Here is a 20,416-nt window from a genome sequence, read left to right on the forward strand (position 1 = left end):
TTTATTTTATTGTACAGAGCTTTTGTAACTATTTATTTATTTATTTTATTGTTATTGGTTTTGTTAAATCTTTTGAAAGATTTTGCTGTTTTTAAATATTACGAAAAAAAATAAAGATATGGATGCAGAAAGAGTCATCTGTAACTAATGCTTTCATTTTCTTTGTGTGTGTATATCTCATATATTACCTTAATAAATAATAAAATACACTGGGACATCTATATTAAACTATTACATAAAAATTAAATAAAATGTGCTTGTTGTTCATGAATTATAGGAATTGTAACATAATGAATGTAGATTTATAAATGAAATAATTTATAAATCTATAGCTTATGTCTAGCACGCTGAAGAGAAATGTAAATGTTCTGTAGTATTTTATCCATTCTTAGAACAACCACTTTAGAATGTTAGGCTATTTAATATAATAATAATAATATTAATAATAATAATAATAATAATAATAATAATACTTATTATTATTATTATTATTTTTATTATTATTATTTTAATGGGGTACTTCACTACAGCCTAATAGACATACAGACAGACAGACAGACAGACAGACAGACAGACAGACAGATAGATAGATAGATAGATAGATAGATAGATAGATAGATAGATAGATAGACTCTTGGTTTTTCCTCTAGGTGATCCTTGACATGTTCCATGAAGAATTTTCACTACAGACTGACTCATTATCTAGACATTTAAAAAAAAAATAAGACACCATTTTCTCAAGCTTTGTGTTTATTTTGTTCCACTGACAGACAGACAGACAGACAGACAGACAGAGAGACAGACAGACAAACAGACATAGAGACAGACAGACAGAGAGACAGACATAGAGACAGACAAACAGACAGACAGACAGAAAGACAGACAAACAGAAAGACAGACAGAGAGACAGACAGACAAACGACATAGAGTCAGACAGACAGACAGACAGAAGGACAGGCAGACAGAAGAACAGACAGACAAACAGACAGACAGACAGAAGGACAGACAGACAGAAGAACAGACAGACAAACAGACAGACAGACAGACAGACAGACAGAAGGACAGACAGACAAACAGACAGACAGAAGGACAGACAAACAGAAGAACAGACAGACAAAGACAGACAGACAGAAGAACAGACAGACAAACAGACAGACAGACAGTAGAACAGACAAACAGACAGACAGACAGAAGGACAGACAGACAAACAGACAGACAGACAGACAGAAGGACAGACAGACAAACAGACAGACAGAAGGACAGACAGACAAACAGACAGAAACTGGGTCTCATACTAAAACACTACACTAAATCGACCCTATTATCCTTAAACACTCTTATTTAGTGTGTTAATACAAACGAGCTCAACATTATTCCCCTTTTTTAAACGTTCAAGAAAATGTATAAAGCAAACATAATAATCAGCCACCGATGAGCAGGACCTTTACCATGACAACCACCGGAAGTGGAGGGACCTGATTAGCAGAAACACGGAAGCGTCACTCTGTCGCTTCCTCGCTTTGCCCTTGTGTCTGAAAGCAGCGTGTGTTTTCTTGTTAAACGTCATTACAGCGTTTGCGTCGCGGTCGAACAACAGTCGTCATTGCCACTCGACATGTCTCTTGCAGCGGAGGCTTTCGTCTCTCAGATAGCAGGTCTGTACCTTTCAGCTGCTAACGAGTTAGCATTGATGGCTAGCTGACAACTTTACTGATCTGCACCACAGCAGGGCTTTAAAGTCGGCGTCGTGCTGTGGACGTGTTTATAGTAAATATCCCTTGGTGACATGCGTGACATTTGGGTGTTTTCTGGGTGATCTGTCATGAGTACAATAGGGCTAGTTAGCATGGAGCAGGCTAGTTAGCATGGAGCTAGCTGGGTGAGGTTGTCATTGTACACTTTACTCTCCTCTACAGTTTATCTCCATGCTCATGTCACGCCAGCTGGACGTCCTTGGTGTCATGATGTCACTCGGTGCTGCTCAGGGCTTCACACCATTTAGTCCAGTGTTGTCCATCTGTTTACAGGACAGAAGAAGCGTGCTTAGGGTGTGACGTCATAACCTACTGTGACGTCACAAGCCGATCTGCATATAACTTGAAGTCAAGTCAAGAAGCTTTTATTGTCATTACAACCATATAGCTGTTACAGTACACAGTGAAATGAGACAATGTTTCTCCAGGATCATGGTGCTACTGTACATAAAACAAAGACAGAGCTATAAGGACTTAGTAAGTTAGTCTTAGATACATAAAGTGAAGTCGTGGCCTAATGGTTTAGAGAGTCTGACTCCTAACCCTAAGGTTGTGGGTTCGAGTCTCGGGCCAGAAAGGCATCGACCCCCCCAACTGCTCCCCGGGTGCCGCAGCATAAATGGCTGCCCACTGCTCCGGGTGTGTGTTCACGGTGTGTGTGTGTGTTCACTGCTGTGTATGTGTGCACTTTGGATGGGTTAAATGCAGAGAACGAATTCTGAGTATGGGTCACCTTACTTAGCCGTATGTCACGTTACTTTTACTTTCAAAGTGCATCTGTGCAACCTGGTGCAAACAATGCAGGACAAGACAGACAAGACAGTGTAGGACAAGACAAACAAGACAGGGTCGGACAAAAGACAAACAATTCAGACAAGACAGTGCAGGACAAAAGATAATGTAGGACAAAAGACAGACAAGACAGTGTAGGAAAAAAAGACAGACAAGACAATGCAAACAAAAAATTACAAGACACTACAAAAAAGACAATAAACAGAAACAGCACCTAAACCTAGGTGCCGTTATCTCTAAACCTGTGTGCTGTGTTTAACCTTCTCTGTGATGTGGGCTTTCTTTTGCAGCTGCAGAGCCATGGCCGGAAAATGCCACGCTCTACCAGCCCCTGAGGGGTAAGTCAGGCTTTTATTAAAATGCAGCTTGTGACACAAGATTAGTGAATTTGCCCTCAGTCTGATATCTTTGTTTGTTTGTTTGTTTCCCAGAGGATCAGATCCTCCTGTCGGATTGTGCATCATCTTTAGCAGTTCAGGTAAAGGAAAATGGAGACAGAAGCACTGACATCATGTCTGACATTAACATAGAGTTCCTGCTGGGTTTCTTTCGATTCCAGATTATGTAGTGAAACGTTTGTCTGTCTCTCAGGCGTACCTCAGGATGCTGGGGCTGCCGGTGCGAGTACGATGCCGTGCTAACGCAGAGTACATGTCACCGTCAGGTAACACACACAAGCTCAGGTTAATCAGGTCGTTTAATCGCTTGTCAGAATCCGACACCTGATTTATTTATTTGGAAAATTTGCTTTATGTGTTTTAGAGCAAAAATTTGTTCACGCTATTAGCGGATACTATAAACTTAAATGTTAACTGTCTATATATTTTTTTAATTAATACTTCCTGTTTTAGGGAAAGTTCCTTTCATACATGTCAGTAACCAGGTTGTTTCAGAGCTGGGGCCGATCGTGCAGTTCACAAGAGCCAAGGTAGGAACGTTTATTTCATGAGCAAAACCCAGATTGTTCGGATTATTTTTCTTATTAAGTCACTGTTCTCTTTTCATTTTTTTTTTCTTTCATGTTCATTTCTTTCCCCACATTTCCACAGGGACACTCTCTGAGTGACGGCCTGGATGACGTACAGAGAGCAGAGATGAAGGCTTACATGGAGCTGGTCAACAACATGCTGCTCACAGCAGAGGTGCAGGAGAACACACACACACACACACACACACACACACACACGCACGGTTCAGTCATGTTTATGATCTCTGTACATTTCCCTGAACTTCATATTGTCTGTTTTTTTCCTTCTTCTTTAGTTATATATTCAGTGGTGTGATGAAAATACAGCTGCAGAGGTAAAGTTCCAGGCTTTTGCCTCACTGATTTTTATTTTTATTTCCATGCACCGACATACGCTCAGGTTGCTCTACTTCTTCGTTTTTTCACTCTTCCTGCTGGGATTTTTGTCTCTGCTAATTCAGTTCACCTCATCCCTGATTTTGGAGGACATAAATGTTGAAGTTAAACTTCTCAGGGTTGGGGATCAGCAGGAATGGGTTTGCGCACTTCTGACTTGCTCATAAGATCAGTTTTGTGTTTGTGTAGATCACAAGGCCGCGCTACAGCAGTCCATACTCCTGGCCTCTGAATCACATTCTGGCCTATCAGAAGCAGTGGGAGGTCCGGAGAAAGATGAGCGCTATCGGCTGGGCAGGAAAGACTCTCGAACAGGTCGGTACGACACAAATGTGGCTTGTAATTCCTGTACTATAGTTCCTGTACTGATTTGTGTGTGTGTGTGTGTGTGTTCTTTGCTTTCAGGTATATGAGGATGTTAGTCAGTGTTGTCAGGCTCTCTCACAGCGACTTGGAACCCAGCCTTTCTTCTTCAATAAACAGTATGCATCACACACCCAACATATATTTACAAAAACAAAACAATAAATTTAACATCATTGATTTAAATAGTTGACTTGAAACATTACAGCAGGTTCCTCGCGTGTCCGTTGCGAATCCGACCTCTGCGAAGACTTAGCTTATGTTTAAAGTCGTCACCGTAGCGATGGTCAAGAATGTGAAGTTTACAGCTGGTCGTAGCAGAAATTTGAGCGGTTTACGTCCAGGTCTTAACTCTAAAGCCGTGAGTTTACGATCAATTCAGCTGACAATCAGGCTTCAGCTCTGTTTACAGCAGCTGCTCCCTGAACACTAACAGCAGGTCTCATAACCAATAATAATAATAATAATAAGAAGAAGAAGAAATTGTTCATGCTACCTTTCAGGGTAATCAAGGACACTCGCATCTAAAAACCCTCAAGATGGACTTTAGTACTTTTAGTTCATTCATTCATTCATTCATTCATTTTCTACCGCTTATCTGAACTACCTCGGGTCACGGGGAGCCTGTGCCTATCTCAGGCGTCATCGGGCATCAAGGCAGGATACCCCCTGGACGGAGTGCCAACCCATCGCAGGGCACACACACACACTCTCATTCACTCACACAATCACACACTACGGACAATTTTCCAGAGATGCCAATCAACCTACCATGCATGTCTTTGGACCGGGGGAGGAAACCGGAGAACCCGGAGGAAACCCCCGAGGCACGGGGAGAACATGCAAACTCCACACACACAAGGCGGAGGCGGGAATCGAACCCCCAACCCTGGAGGTGTGAGGCGAACGTGCTAACCACTAAGCCACCGTGACCCCCTACTTTTAGTTCACTTATTATATTAAAAAGTAAACAGATTGCCATGAGTTCAAATATTAGACCTGGAATTAAAACATAATTACAACATGTTTGTTTAAAAAAAAAAAATGTATGTGTAAAATATCTAATGATTTACACAGGTTTGTGCTGAAGCCAGTTCATTTGAGTCCTACACTTTTCCTACACTCAGCTGTAATTGATTGTCCATAAGTGTGAAGAATCTTCTAATTGACATGTTGAAAATGGAGCAGGTTCTGCAAGGCTTCTAACCCTTGCGCCGTTTATACCTCTTGCAGGCCGACCGAACTGGATGCGCTGGTGTTTGGTCACCTGTTCACAATCCTGACCACACGCCTCACCACTGATGAGTTCAGCGAGAAGATCAAGTCCTACAGCAACCTGCTCTCCTTCTGCCGAAGAATCGAACAGACTTATTTTGAGTCGCAGGACAAAGACATCCAATCAGGGGCCTTGGATTACTCAAAAGGCCCCTCCCTTATGTGAAGCCCCGCCTCCACACTTCCTTTCACACGCTGATCTGAAGTCATGTGAGAAAGTGATAGGACTCATCCTGAGGCATGGTATCGTCATCAGTCGTGAATCACACAATTGCCTATTATCACACCCACAGATTAGTGAACGAGAGGAAGAGGAGGAGGTCAGATCAGTCAGTGTTTAATAGTACCCTGAGATTCTTTCCACATTTCCGTTTGCTTGATCATTGCATGAGCAGGTCTGGATATTATAAATGATGTATTATAAATCAAGACCGAAAAAATCGAATTATATATTTAAACAGATATGAAATTCCTCTGGGTTTGTCTTCAATCTTGTGTATATTTAAACAATGTGCTTGAAAGACAACTGTAATTCCTAAGTGATTCATTCTTTGAAGAGATGTAGATCAGAATCAGCTTTATTTACCAAGTGTGCGCAGACATAGAAGGGATTTGTTGTGGTTTTTAGGATGGTACATACATGCAAACATACATACATACATACATGCATACATACATACCTTGAATTAAAGTTGACACCCTGCACATGAATCTCCTTGACCTTTGTTTCATTTGTTTACTCGTTTCAGTTAATTTAATAATCTGTTTTTTGTATCTCACACGTGTTTAGACCATTCTGACTTAATGATCTGAACTGAATTACATTATGCATTGACAGTTTTGTAAATTGGTTCGATAGTGGCAGTGGCATTGAACATCCAGTAGATGGCGGTATTGCTCTGCAGTGACTGCTTTAAGTAAAACCACGCGGTACAAACACGGCTTTGTAAAGAACAAATTACTAAAACATTTTAAATATAACATTTTAGCTAATTAAAAAAAATACAACGCTTGTGGAAAATTACAAAATAAATAAAACACGTGTGCTGTTTATAAGCTGAAGGGGTCGACTCTCTTACTGATATATCTACACTCTAAAATATCTAGAGTGATATTTAAATCTAAAATATATCTACACTCAGATAATTGTATGCTTCTCTTGCTCAATGATTCATCACAAAAACGTTCCAGGAGACACCAAAACTGACACCTTGTGATAACATCATCACACGACTATTCAAGCCTTCATAGTCAGCTAAAACACATGCAGCTCACGGCGCTAACTCCTCGTTAGTATAGTGGACAGTATCTCCGCCTGTCACGCGGAAGACCGGGGTTCGATTCCCCGACGGGGAGACAACAAAATTTATTGTTTTTTTTTTTTTGACCACGCACTAAAACTTAGCATTTAAAGCTGATATACTGATCTACGTACTCCGCAGTTCCGCGTAGCTCTTTACAAAATATAGTTATTGAAAATAATAGTGGCAGTTGTCATTAAACATCCACCAATCCAAGATGGTGGCGTGGCAGTAGCACACGAATGTGGTGGGTCTCATCAGCAAGAACAAGTCAGCATACATCCTGAGCAGCTGCACCACTGTCTGGTTTGAGACCTGCACCATCTCAGATCACAAGACCCTGCAGCAGGTAGTGAGGAGAGCTGAGAAGATCATTGTAGTTTCTCTTCCCTCTATCATGGACATTTACACCACACGCTGCATCCGCAAAGCCAAAAGCATTGTGGATGACCCCACACACCCCTCACACACACTCTTCACCTCACACACACCCCTCACACACATTCTTCACCTCACACACACCCCTCACACACACTCTTCCCCACACACACTCTTCCTGACACACACACACTCTTCACCCTACACACCCCCACACAAACTCTTCACCCCACACACACACCTCACACACACTCTTCACCCCACACACCACTGAATTTGGCCGATTTGTAAGGGACAAAATACTAGCTCTTTGTTTTAGCTAATCAAAAAAATGATCATGTAAACTATTTAGTTGAAAGAGTCGATTCTTTTTGGTGAGCTGAGTCAAATGATCTGATTTATTGAAAGCAGACAATCCTGGGTAATGGGAGTTCCTGACAGGCGGAGATACTGTCCACTATACTAACGAGTTGATGCTGCGATGTGATCAGGTACCGTCATGAATGTAGGAGTCTGATGGCTTGTGGAAAGAAACTGTTACACAGTCTGGTCGTGAGGGACGAATGCTATGGTTTCTTTTTCCAGACAGCAGGAGAGTGAAGAGTGTGTGTGAGGGGTGTGTGGGGTGAAGAGTGTGTGTGAGGGGTGTGTGTGAGGTGTGTGTGTGGGGAGAAGAGTGTGTGTATGGTGAAGAGTGTGTGCGAGGAGTGTGTGTGGGGTTAATAACAACTGGCACTATTATTTTCAATAACTATATTTTGTAAAGAGCCACACGGAACTGTGCAGTACGAAGACCAGTATATCAGCTTTAAATACTATGTTTTAGTGCGTGGTCAAAAAAAAAAAACAATAAATTTTGTTGTCTCCCCGTCGGGGAATCGAACCCCGGTCTTCCGCGTGACAGGCGGAGATACTGTCCACTATACTAACGAGGAGTTGACGCTGCAGTGCGAGCAGGTACCACCATGAATGTAGTCTGAAATAATCTTACACTCGTGAGGGCCGAATACTATGGTTTCTTTTTCCAGACAGCAGGAGAGTGAAGAGTGTGTGTGAGGGGTGTGTGGGGTGAAGAGTGTGTGTGGGGTGAAGAGTGTGTGTGAGGGGTGTGTGGGGTGAAGAGGGTGTGTGAGGTGAAGAGTGTGTGTGAGGGGTGTGTGGGGTGAAGAGTGTGTGTGAGGGGTGTGTGGGGTGAAGAGTGTGTGTGAGGGGTGTGTGTGAGGTGAAGAGTGTGTGTGAGGGGTGTGTGGGGTCATCCGCAATGCTTTTGGCTTTGCAGATGCAGCGTGTGGTGTAAATGTCCATGATAGAGGGAAGAGAAACTACAATGATCTTCTCAGCTGTCCTCACTATCTGCTGCAGGGTCTTGTGATCTGAGATGGTGCAGGTCTCAAACCAGACAGTGGTGCAGCTGCTCAGAATGCTCTCAATGGTCCCTCTGTGCTCTCCTGAAGTCGACAACCATCTCTTTGGTTTTATCGACATTGCACCTCCTCTCTGTATGCTAACTCGTCGTTCTTGCTGATGAGACCCACCACATTCGTGTGCTACTGCCGTGCCGCCATCTTAAATTGGTCGATGTTTAATAACAACTGCCACTATTATTTTCAATAACTATATTGTGTAAAGAGTACACTGCGGAGTACGTAAACCAGTACATCAGCTTTAAATGCTACGTTTTAATGCGTGGCTAAAAAAAAAAAAAAAAGATTTTGGTGTCTCCCCGTCGGGGAATCGAACCCCGGTCTTCCGCGCGTGAATTGTTCAGCTAAAATTCCCTAAACCGTTTCCCATTCATTTTCTATGGTAGTACTAAACCACTACGGCTGCGGTATATTTTCGGCCGCTGACCCTCTTGTGGCGCTGTTTTTTCTTGTGGTTTCTTCAGTATTCATATTAATTCAATATTAATTATAAATCAATATTAATTCTGAAATCAATCTGAAATAATATTGCATTAATATGTATATATGCTTATATGTATATAACACTCCTTTGGAATGTTTAGAATGCCAAATAAACATAATGATTAACACTAAATTGTAGTGTCTCGCTTTACAGAATTCGTTATATATTATTCAGAAATGTGTTAAATATGTGTATTTGTGTTTATAGTTCACAAAGTAGTGTGCAGAATATTTATTTTTTAAAGTTGCAGCATTTATTTCAAAGTTGCACTGAGTGAGATTCGAACCCGGGTCTAACCAAACCTTTTATTAATTAAAATGTTTGTTTAGCCCCGGGTTCGAATCCCACTCAGTGCAACTTTGAAAAACTATACACGTCTCGCCGTGGCGAGGATGTGGACGGAAATGGCACTTAAAGACAAACAAATAGATGTGTAATTTGTAGATTCATTTTGTAGATTCATGACAAGACATTGCGGCGTCAACTCCTCGTTAGTATAGTGGACAGTATCTCCGCCTGTCACGCGGAAGACCGGGGTTCGATTCCCCGACGGGGAGGCGTTTCTTTTCACCCACCTTTCTGGGGTGAAAACGCATCATAAAGACACAAGCTCTACACACATTTTCTGTACGGCACAATGTGAAGGCTTGATGGTTGGATGAAGAATACTGTGGCAGGAACGGCATCATATTTGTTGTCCAGCATATTCTTCAGGGTTTCTGCATTTCTTTTAATCAGTCAAATTTAAGACTTTTTAAGACATTTTTATGACCATTATGATTTGTCTTTTGTCTTTTGTGTACTGCATTTTTTGTACTTTTTGTATTGTCTTGTAACTTGTGTCTGCACTGTCATTGTCCTGCACTGTCTGGTCCTGCACTGTCTTTTGTCCTGCACTGTCTTTTGTCCTGCACTGTCTTTTGTCCTGCACTGTCTTGTCTGTCTTGTTTGTCTTGTCCTGCACTGTTTGCACCAGGTTGCACAGTTGCACTTTATGTGGCTAAGACTACTTACAAGTCTTTAGCCCTGTCTTTGTTTCTATGTAGCACCATGATCCTGGAGAAACATTGTCTCATTTCACTATGTACTGCAACAGCTATATATGGTTGAAATGACAATAAAAGCTTCTTGACTTGACTTGACTTGACTTGAATTTATGACCTAAACGAATTACGATAAATAACTTCAGTCATTAAAATTCCTTTCAAAAGTCTTTATTAGTAGTTCTGGAACGCTGTGATACCAGTGTGATACCACCCAGATTCCTCATACAGAACTACAACAGGCGAAACAAATGAATGCCATTGCCGCCGCGAGCGCATTTTGATTGAATAACAAATTAATGAACGAGCATATCAATTTAAGACGTGGCTAAATGTTTTTTATGACCTTGTATGGAAAATCCGGACGTTTTTATGTCTTTTTATGGCCTTAAATTCTTATTGTTAAATTTATGACTTTTTATGACTTTTTATGACCAAGAATCAGGAAACCCTGATTCTTGGTAAACAATGTGCTTCTTACCATGATTCTTACTCAGCAGACCATTGGTGCGTCTTGTACAAACACATCTCCACCAAGATAAATACTTACCTGGTTCAGGCAGATAAGTCAGATCCTGTGATTAACAACAGGATCAGCATGAACCTGAAAGAGTCAACTCTTACTCACCTGTTACTGGTTAGCCGAGTCAAATCATCTTACGCAATGAAAGCAGAGAATCATGTGTAATGGGAAAACATTGAGGAAAATAAATGCCAGGTGGAAAATATGGCTCTTCAAGACGAGCAAAGGTTATGTTAGTGTGGGTATACCCAAGAAATACATTATTTCTTGGTAATTCATTACAAGAAATTGCATCTCCAAGAGATTGTAAATGCAGACGTTATACTGTCAGGAAGTCTAAAATTCATACCCAAGACAGGCTGACCCAATGTGAGAGTAACATTGTTTAGGGTTACGGCCCATACCATGAATTTTATACAACCAAAATCAAAATTTGTTCTAAAGCTGAAGTCTTGAAATTCATAAGTTCACCGAGAAAGCGTGACACTCACTCCTCGTTAGTATAGTGGACAGTATCTCCGCCTGTCACGCGGAAGACCGGGGTTCGATTCCCCGACGGGGAGAAAAGCCATGACTTTTGCCCCCGTTTTTTTGTGACGCACCACAAAGACGTGCACCCTAGATGTGAAAAATGAGTATGGAGTTAGAATTATTAAAGATCCTAAGTCTATAGCTGGTCTTCAGTTAGTTGGCTAAAACTCTTTACATACATACTGCGCCGTGTTCTTTTACAGAATGTGTACTCGTCGACTACGACCTTAAAAATGTCCGTCTTACCGTGGCGCTTACTTAACAAACTGCTGATGGTGTACTTCATTAGTGATGTCCAATGTTTACGGTCCAGTACAAACACCAGGTGCACCAGGTTTCACAAGTCATATACGTATGGCTGCTCCTCTGGACGGGACTGCAGAAGCAAAGGTGGTGTGGTTTCTATAGCAAACAGAAAAAGAGAGTAAAATAAGTGATTAGACCTTGAATACAATAAAAAAACGCTTCCGGTGAATGAGACGCTGAAAATTGCAGCAGTCATCCCCTGCAGCTTTCCACTATACCTGTACAAGATCCCACCCGCTAGCCCATGATCACTAATGCAAACAGTCAGGATGTGCACATGTTAAATCAGCCACGTCTTAATCGAAGAGACTTTAAACAGAGAAACATCGTAGAAATCTTTAGCCTAAGTCTAAGTGGTTGAAGTGGATGACTCTCTGCCACCTTAGGTGCTGCATAGAAATCCCTAAATATGTCAAATAAACAGAAAAGCACAACCATAAATGTTAGACATCCATGTGTCAATTATATGTTTTTTAAGACTCTATATTAGCATAGTTCTATATTAGCATAGCATTTATGTTATTCACATTTTATACCATAAAGATGCAATGCAGTCTAGGTCATTAAAATATTGTGCTGTCCAGGCAAACATCCTAAAAATGCAAGCAAATCAGGCTAATTATTCTGTTTTGCTTTTTCTTCTTAGACAAATATTTATTAATTGCAACTCCTCCTAGAGCTTTCGAGCCACATGCACCAAAATCCAATATGTCGAAGACCCTGGACTGATCTTTTCTAAGCGAGCCGAGTTCCGGTACTCACAGTACCGGGTCTCAAAGTGGCCTTTTTTGCCATAGACACCCATTATGAAGTTTAAAGGTTTATAACTTGGCAAGCTTTTGAGCTATCTACACTAAACTAAGCCAGCTTCTTTATGGTGATACTCTGGACAAAGGGTTAAATTGGTGTACCAACTTGGCTTTCGGTTTTCCCGCAGCCCCACCCATTATATGCAAAATCACAAAACTTTCCACAACATTGACATTTGACATATCAAAACACTCAGGACAACAAGGGGAATTTCCTCAAGGGTATTAGGATGACGCCACGTGCAGCCCAGCCCCCAAAATCAAACATTACCACAAAATGGACTAACCCTAACCCTAACCCACACTCACAGGTTTGCGTCACGGGTATTCGGTGATGTCACATGCTCGTATCCACTTTCCTCCAAAAGTACTGATGGCCTTTGAAAGTAAAATGGCCTTTGCAAATACTTTCCAAACTTGACAAGCCAACATCAAAGTTTGTCACGACAAACTTTACAAATCTAGTTTTATTTTACATTTATGCAACTTGATATCAGTTTATATTAAATAAAATTTTTCCTACAAAAGAAATGTTTTGTTTTAAAGCAGGACGTTATGAAATAGTTTATGTTAAAAATCATGTCAGTTAAACAAACCTGGCCTTGTGCAGTTTGTAGACATGATGGTTCTGCTAAATCATCAGCATCAATGTTGGATAACTGGAAAGATAAATTAAGAAGAAAAAAAACAAGTTAAATCAATTTGACAAGGCAAAAACCAAACATCAAACCCTGCAACACTCAACTAATGTAAAAGTTAATTAACTTTACAGCCTGTTATAAAGCGTTACTATCACCAAATTTAAAAGTTTTATGACTTAGCATATCATTCATAAATAAGACCATGATATAGAAGCTGCTTAGGAAGAGGTTACACTTACAATGCATAAACAACATACCGTCAAAAAGAATCGAACGCGTTTTTATTTAGTATTTTAAATCTTACCTTAACAGCTTGAGTTTAGCAAGTCTCCTCTTTTGTTAGCTGAAAATGATGAATTGTAGGCGAACAGCGCCACAATGCGTTAGCGGCCAATATGTATATTACATCCCAGAGACATTCACATTTTGTGAACTTTTTTTTTTTACGTTTTAAAATCAAACCACGTGTCGTCCATGTATAAATACTACAGCAATTTTGTAATGCTATTATCATACCACGTGAAATTGCATTGAATTTGATAATATTATAATATTAAGTATAGCATAATATTAAGTATAAAAAATAATATTAAGTATAACAAGCAAACAAACAAACAAATAACAAACAAACGTGAGAAAATGAAAAGATGACAAAAGTCCCACAATTTGTACCTCAAACGCAAATGAAATAACTTTTAACACTAATAATATAATAAAATAATGTCAATAATAATAAAAAAAACACTAAAAATAAATAAATATGCATAGATTTTATTACACACTCCCGTAAAATATCTATAGTCAATATATATATATATATATATATATATATATATATATAGATATATTATACATACATATATATATATATATAGTTTTTTTTTTTTTGTAAAAACCACCCTACCTATTTCTATTTACTGTGCAGCACTGTGTACACACTCGGTGCGCGTTCACGCAAGAGGCATGCGCGCTCCCGTTTGGCAGCTCCACGTCGACATTCCTTCAAGTAACCGCACAACGCAGGGGGACGAGCAAGTCTGCAGCTGGTGCGTGCAATATATCCAGTGCATGATACTTGATTAGGACAGATAACATCTCGGAAATAGCTTTAATTGATGTGAAGTTTCAGTTTTGGTTTTTGTTTTTTTTTTGTTGGAGATGCAGAACACTTAAAGCTGTGGACACTTGAGTGAGCAGTCACAGGTTGGTGGATGTTACTATTACTCCTACTATTAAGTCATGGAATGTGAAGATCTTTAGTAGACTACTTTATTCACTATTAATGTATAATGCAGGAGATTGACACCATAAAGGTCATCTGTGTTCCTTTAAGGGTGGAACAAGTAAAAAAAAAATCTAAAATATGAATAAATAAAGCAGGAATAAATACAAGTTTGATTAGTACAGAACTGACATGTTGTCTGTTTTTTTTTTTGTCTCTAAATTTAGGCCTCCTATTTGTAATAAAAGTGATAAATGACCCATAATGTCAACATAGAGACTTTTTCATAGCCTCATAAAACATATGTACAATGAAACTGTTCTCATGTGGAAACTCATTATGTGTAACTTTTTAACATGTTAATTGTTAATAAGGAAATTGTTCCTGCGGCGTCATTTCACCAAAACCGTGAATGCCATCTGTTTTTTTTCCCAGGATCCATGGAACCACGTGTGAATCCTTCAGACCTTGACTGATCCCTCCTGGCTTCTAATACAAATCTACAACATATTAATAACATTATGTCATTTAAAAAAAAAAAAATAATATATATATATATATATATATATATATATATATATATATATATATATATATATATATATAATTATATATGCTAATTTTGTATTGTGATCAGGGTTGAAGAAGGAATTTTACTATCAAGCTACTGATAAGCAACGTTCAGACTACTGTTCTGATAAAACAGCTAGCTTGACTACACGCTAATGACAATAAGTAGCTAAGTACATAAAGCTTGCATGTGTGTTACTAGTTAATGGTGGTGGAAAATTTACAATTAGTGCATAACAAGCAGATTTGCATTTCTGTTTAAAAACCCACTGTCGAAGATACGTTTAACATAACACGACAGAATGATACAGAGAAGGCTCAACAGGCGCTTGCTAGTGAGCTAGTTTTCTCCTGCTACACCACTACTAGCTACTCTACATCACTGTATAACAGACCCGACCTCACGGCTCCTCAGGCAAAGTTCTGTGGTCCACTCTGACCGTATGATTGTGTGGTCAGTGCATTACAGAGCTTTGCTTTAAGAGCGATTAACATCTGGCAGGTCAGCTGGCCCGGTCAGCTGTGCTCAGGGTTTTACAATCAGGAAGCTGAGTGGACTTGGAACTCTGATGTAGAATTTACAATCTGAGACTCATTTCACTCCAACTGATAAGAAGGACGCCTTTAAAATGTGTTGAAGGTTTCATTAGGACTGAGTTGCAGTGGCGTGTGAACCCACTGATATTACATCTACAAATATTTATGTAAAGGTAAAACACGTTTTTAACCTTTATGTTATTCCACATGCAGTTTTTGGATGTTCAAGATCAATACATTAAAACATAAAACCAACAAAATCTACAGCACAACATTATTCGTGTCTGTCTCAGCCCACCGTAACCGTGTCTTTGAACGTAATCATTGAAACACTTTTAAAAAAAAATCAATTATTTTTGCATTCAATTAAATAAGATCTTATGCTTGAAGCTTCTTTTCCCACAAGTCAGCCTGATGTTAAGAAAAAAAACTTATACATGGTTTGTGCACTCAAACATCTGAATGTGAGTATCCCACAAGTCACATGCTCAACATTGAAGCTCCATCATCCAAATGAACTGAAGGATACAGGAGGAAGAAATGTATATTCTCTCACTTGCTTTTCTTCTCTTTACTTTCCAGTGTTACTGATTGACACGATCACCTTGAAAGCACAACCCTGTTACCTAAAATATAGATTTAATGTAAATAATGAATTTATGCTAATGATTAGAATGTCCTTAATGTCCTCATTAGCATAGATACATGAATTTGTTTTTAATTTAGTCATTCTATGCGTCTAAACCCCCTCAGCCTCGTTACTTCATCCAGTCAGCTGAACTTTTGTCACTTTTCTAAATAACTTCTTCAAAATAACTTCATGGAGTATATTTAAAACATATTTACATTATCAGTTACAGAACCAGGCCCTGGTACGTATAATTAAAAGAAGAAAAAAAACTATAATAGTTCCCTCTCACATTGAGGTGTGATAATGAATTGTACTTTTGAACAATAAGTACGTTTGTACTTAACCATAACGGTACCTTAATTTGACCTTCCAAATATTACTGAATAAAAAAAGCAGGAAATTAAAAGGACACTGGACAAACACTTCGACTATATTGGTGTGATGAACACTCAAGGCTGTGTTATTGTAAATATTCACACAAAAACTGTTGTGTAGCTCTATGGCCAACCCAAAGCCGTCATGTCATTAGCAATGACATGCTCTTGTGTCACATTCTACATAATTAATACCTACAATCTGTCAGGTAATTAAAATTGGGCTAATGTGTCTCAGTTCACTGCATACCATAAAGTGGAACCCTTTATGATAGGAAAATTACAGCTGTAGTGTTTTATTTATTAAAGAATGTACAACCCAATCTTATGTGAAGAAAAGAGCACACATTGAAGACACAACCATGTGACTGTCAAACAAGACTTTACAGATACGTAGAATCCCTTTTATTGTAGAAGACCTCTACAGACACATGCACAAAGTATGAAAGGGAAAAGTTGTTTTTTTAATTTAATAATGGGCTTTAATTTCATCTGGTACATGAGTTACCATAACAACCGCTAAACATATTAACATTGGCAGTCACAGGGTAAGTCGATCCATATACAGACATTAGAGTTAAATTAACCAGCGTACAGCTCCTGTGAAAACCAGGACAGAAAGACAACAGGAACCCATATTGCTGAAACTGTCGGGCATCAGCGGTGCGTCACGACACTTATGTCCAGAATTCAACAGTCCAGGATGTTTAGTGATGACTTACATTGTTCAAGTAGGTATTGTTAAAAGACCAAAAAAATGTTACAGACGTTTATTTTAAATATCTATATGCCCTCTGTGGATAGAACGGCGTTACGATGTTGCAGACTTCAAATATGCGATAAGGTCTGCACGCTCGCCCTTCTTCTTGATGCCGGCGAAGATCATTTTCGTGCCCGGAATGTATTTCTTGGGGTTCTCCAAGTACTCCATCAGAGTATCCTCACTCCAAACGATACCTGAAAAAAAAACAGAGTAGAGACTTCAGTGGGATACGAGCAAGATGTCAGCTTGTGACATGAGTTCAAGGTCAACGCCGTCATATAAAAATCCAGTTCGAGAGAACTTCCATAACAAAATACCTTTGCTCTTGTTGGCATCCGTGTAAGAAAAGCCTTCTGCCTGGCCGGTCTTACGTCCAAACAGACCCCAAAGGTTAGGCCCGACCTTGTGCTTGCCACCGTTCTCTACTGTGTGGCACTGGGCACACTTCTGGACGAAGACCTTCTTTCCTTTCTCAACATCACCCATTGTGGCCTGGAAGGACACAAAACGTTGTAAACAGTCTGTTAAACACTAATAAAACACCATAGTTAGGTTAGTGAACTGTATTATGATCCTACAATCAAGACAATCTTCGGTCGTTCAAGGTGAAAGTACAAGTACTTCAAACAAACAAAAGTACCCACAGTGATCTTCTTACTGATGCTACTTACTAATTTTAAAAATGAAACTAAAACCTAAATGAAGAGAATTTACTTAAAACACTAAAAGCCGGAATGCTGACACCGCATTGAGATAGAAAATGACAATCAAAATCACCTCTTTAAACCGAAAACAGAAAGATCGTAAACTGCAACAGAGCAAAAAATAAAAATAAATAATAAATAGAAATAAATGAGAGAGAAAGGAGCCGGTAACATGGCTAGCTACCTAGCTAGCTAATCATGCTAGTCAAGCTAACTAGCCACAAGGTCGACGATGAGAAACTAATCCGGTTTAATGATCTCCGATACAAAGAAAAACATTTTACAGAACAAAACCCGACACCGACACAAAACTCACCACATAATTCGCGATAATAAATAAAAACCGGTGTTAGCTTTAGCCACCTGTTTGTGAAGAAACCGGCTCGTGCGCTAGTTAGCCGAGAAGCTAACCTACAAAAACCCTTTAAGAACACTGCTAATCGATTGATGGAATATTCCAAGATGTGTGCGTGTATTAGGTAAATCGTGTATAAACAGATCGCCCTGTTTGAAGAAAATAAACTCGAATTACCTTTAAAAACAGACGAGATTCTGGTCTCGAGACGGTTTATTACCTTCCGGACACCGGACGCTACTGCACGAGCGCTAAGGAAGGTCACTAGATATGAGAGGCTCGTGAGAGTGACGTCACGAAGCTGACGCGCCCTACGTAGACAACAATGCCTACTATCGTACTAAAGAGTGTGTAGGTGGCCTAAGTCTCTGGCGTGATGTTTAGTATGTAGTGTGTACTGTTTAGTACGTGAGTGCGCTGCGTCGGCTTATCCTTCTAAGGAGAAGATAGATTTACTCACAACAAGAGGAGTATCGACTGGTCTGGCAATAAGGACTCAGGGTTGCCAGATCCATCCACAAACGAGCAATCAGTCATTCATTCATCTACTACCGCTTATCCGAACTACCTCGGGTCACGGGGAGCCTGTGCCTATCTCAGGCGTCATCGGGCATCAAGGCACACACACACACACTCTCATTCACACACTACGGACATTTTTTCCAGAGATGCCAATCAACCTACCATGCATGTCTTTGGACCGGGGGAGGAAACCGGAGTACCCGGAGGAAACCCCCGAGGCACGGGGAGAACATGCAAACTCCACACACAAGGCGGAGGCAGGAATCGAACCCCCAACCCTGGAGGTGTGAGGCGAACATGCTAACCATTAAGCCACTAAGCCACCATGCCTCCAGCAATCAGTCAAACAAAAACAATTAGAATACTATTACTGCTATAACTGATACTAGTACTACAGCTTCTTCTTCTTCTTCTTCTTCTTCTTCTTCTACATTTTATGTCATCTAATGCATGTACACGCATATTTACATGCTGTAAAATTGCAAATTGCTTGTTGCAAATTGATCATGAACAGTAGATATGTTAATCCCTCTCCACTGCTTCTCTCTTTCTACCCATCCCGAGGCATCCAGAAATCGTACCAGCTCCGATCGTCTTCCGTGCCACGAAGGTTTTGGACCTCCGCTGAGACAAGGCCGACTCTGAGAACCCTGAGGCATCTAGAGATCTACCGGCTCCAGTCGGACTCTGCGATACTAAAGAGGAGATGTGAACTCCATGTGATCTTTTGCATCAATACAACATTTATCAGACTGTATATTTGTAATCACACCCTCCAGTGTCACCCATTTGAGGATGAGGTTCCCCTTTGAGTCTGGTTCCTCTCAAAGTTTCTTCCTTTACCTTCTAAGGGAGTTTTTCCTTGCCACTGCTGCCTGAGTCACCTCAGACTTGCTCATTGGGGATAAATACATACACATTTAATTATATCTAATATTAGGTATCATCAGATTACATCATCTAGATATATATCGATATAGATATATTGTTCTAATTTAATGGGATATAGATATATCGATATATGGATGTATTGGTAGATTATATTGTCTTTCTGATTCTATTAATCTTGAATTTTGTATTCCCTTAGTCTTTATATTATTCTATATTATTATTATATATTAATATATATATATATATATATATATATATATATATATATATATATAATGTTTATGTTCTGTAAAGCTGCTTTGAGACAATGTCAATTGTAAAAAGTGCTATACAAATAAACCTGAATTAAATTGAATTGAATTGAATTGAATTGAATCGTTCACTTAAATGTCCATTGTATAGTGCTTTTACCCATAGACATTGACACACATTGAGTTTTTTTTCTTCAAATAAACCAGGTGTTAAAAAAATAACAATTCTGAAATAATAAAATGAGAAAAAAATAAACGTTTTGACGGGTTTATTATGGGATTATTATTTTTATTTCTTATTTTTCAGTGAGCAGAAACCTCCCTGTGCAAATTAGTAGCAGATTTTTTTATTAAAGAAACAGTTTTTCATGAGCGTACTAATGATATAAATTCTCTTTAGGCATTATTGCTTTATAAAATTGTCAGGTATTAAACAGTTAAGTAGCATTTAGTGCATTGATGCAATCATGACACGGTAATAACTTAGGAAATACTACAGAGTGGCTTCTAACTTCCATTTAGAAAACTCAGTGCCCTTGGTATCATCCCCAGTTTCTCCTTTCCTTTCCCAACACCATTGTGTGTACAGTATGTGGCTGTAATGAGATC

General features: G+C 39.4%; 2 protein-coding genes and 3 non-coding genes across 5 annotated transcripts; 3 read left to right on the forward strand and 2 right to left on the reverse strand.

The window, feature by feature from the left end:
• The first annotated feature begins 1,465 nt into the window (after positions 1-1,465).
• mtx2 (metaxin 2) lies at positions 1,466-6,258 on the forward strand. The gene is made up of 10 exons (XM_060868894.1): positions 1,466-1,655; positions 2,837-2,884; positions 2,978-3,024; positions 3,138-3,210; positions 3,398-3,474; positions 3,596-3,688; positions 3,810-3,848; positions 4,099-4,224; positions 4,315-4,391; positions 5,506-6,258. Exons 1-10 carry the CDS (start codon positions 1,616-1,618, stop codon positions 5,711-5,713), a joined length of 828 nt encoding a protein of 275 aa, XP_060724877.1. The 5' UTR covers positions 1,466-1,615; the 3' UTR covers positions 5,714-6,258.
• Positions 6,259-8,089: 1,831 nt separating this feature from the next.
• trnad-guc (transfer RNA aspartic acid (anticodon GUC)) lies at positions 8,090-8,161 on the reverse strand. The gene has a single exon. It is a non-coding gene; the product is annotated as a tRNA-Asp (tRNA).
• A 1,458-nt stretch (positions 8,162-9,619) lies between these two features.
• trnad-guc (transfer RNA aspartic acid (anticodon GUC)) lies at positions 9,620-9,691 on the forward strand. The gene has a single exon. It is a non-coding gene; the product is annotated as a tRNA-Asp (tRNA).
• Positions 9,692-11,191: 1,500 nt separating this feature from the next.
• Positions 11,192-11,263, forward strand: trnad-guc (transfer RNA aspartic acid (anticodon GUC)). Its single transcript has one exon. It is a non-coding gene; the product is annotated as a tRNA-Asp (tRNA).
• Positions 11,264-16,686: 5,423 nt separating this feature from the next.
• LOC132844973 (cytochrome c) lies at positions 16,687-18,468 on the reverse strand. Its single transcript, XM_060868896.1, has 3 exons — positions 18,321-18,468; positions 17,402-17,576; positions 16,687-17,278 (listed from the first exon to the last, which is right to left on the reverse strand). Exons 2-3 carry the CDS (start codon positions 17,568-17,570, stop codon positions 17,133-17,135), a joined length of 315 nt encoding a protein of 104 aa, XP_060724879.1. The 5' UTR covers positions 17,571-17,576; positions 18,321-18,468; the 3' UTR covers positions 16,687-17,132.
• Positions 18,469-20,416: the final 1,948 nt, after the last annotated feature.

Source organism: Tachysurus vachellii, chromosome 4 (assembly GCF_030014155.1).
Source record: "Tachysurus vachellii isolate PV-2020 chromosome 4, HZAU_Pvac_v1, whole genome shotgun sequence".
Taxonomy (NCBI): Eukaryota; Metazoa; Chordata; class Actinopteri; order Siluriformes; family Bagridae; genus Tachysurus; species Tachysurus vachellii.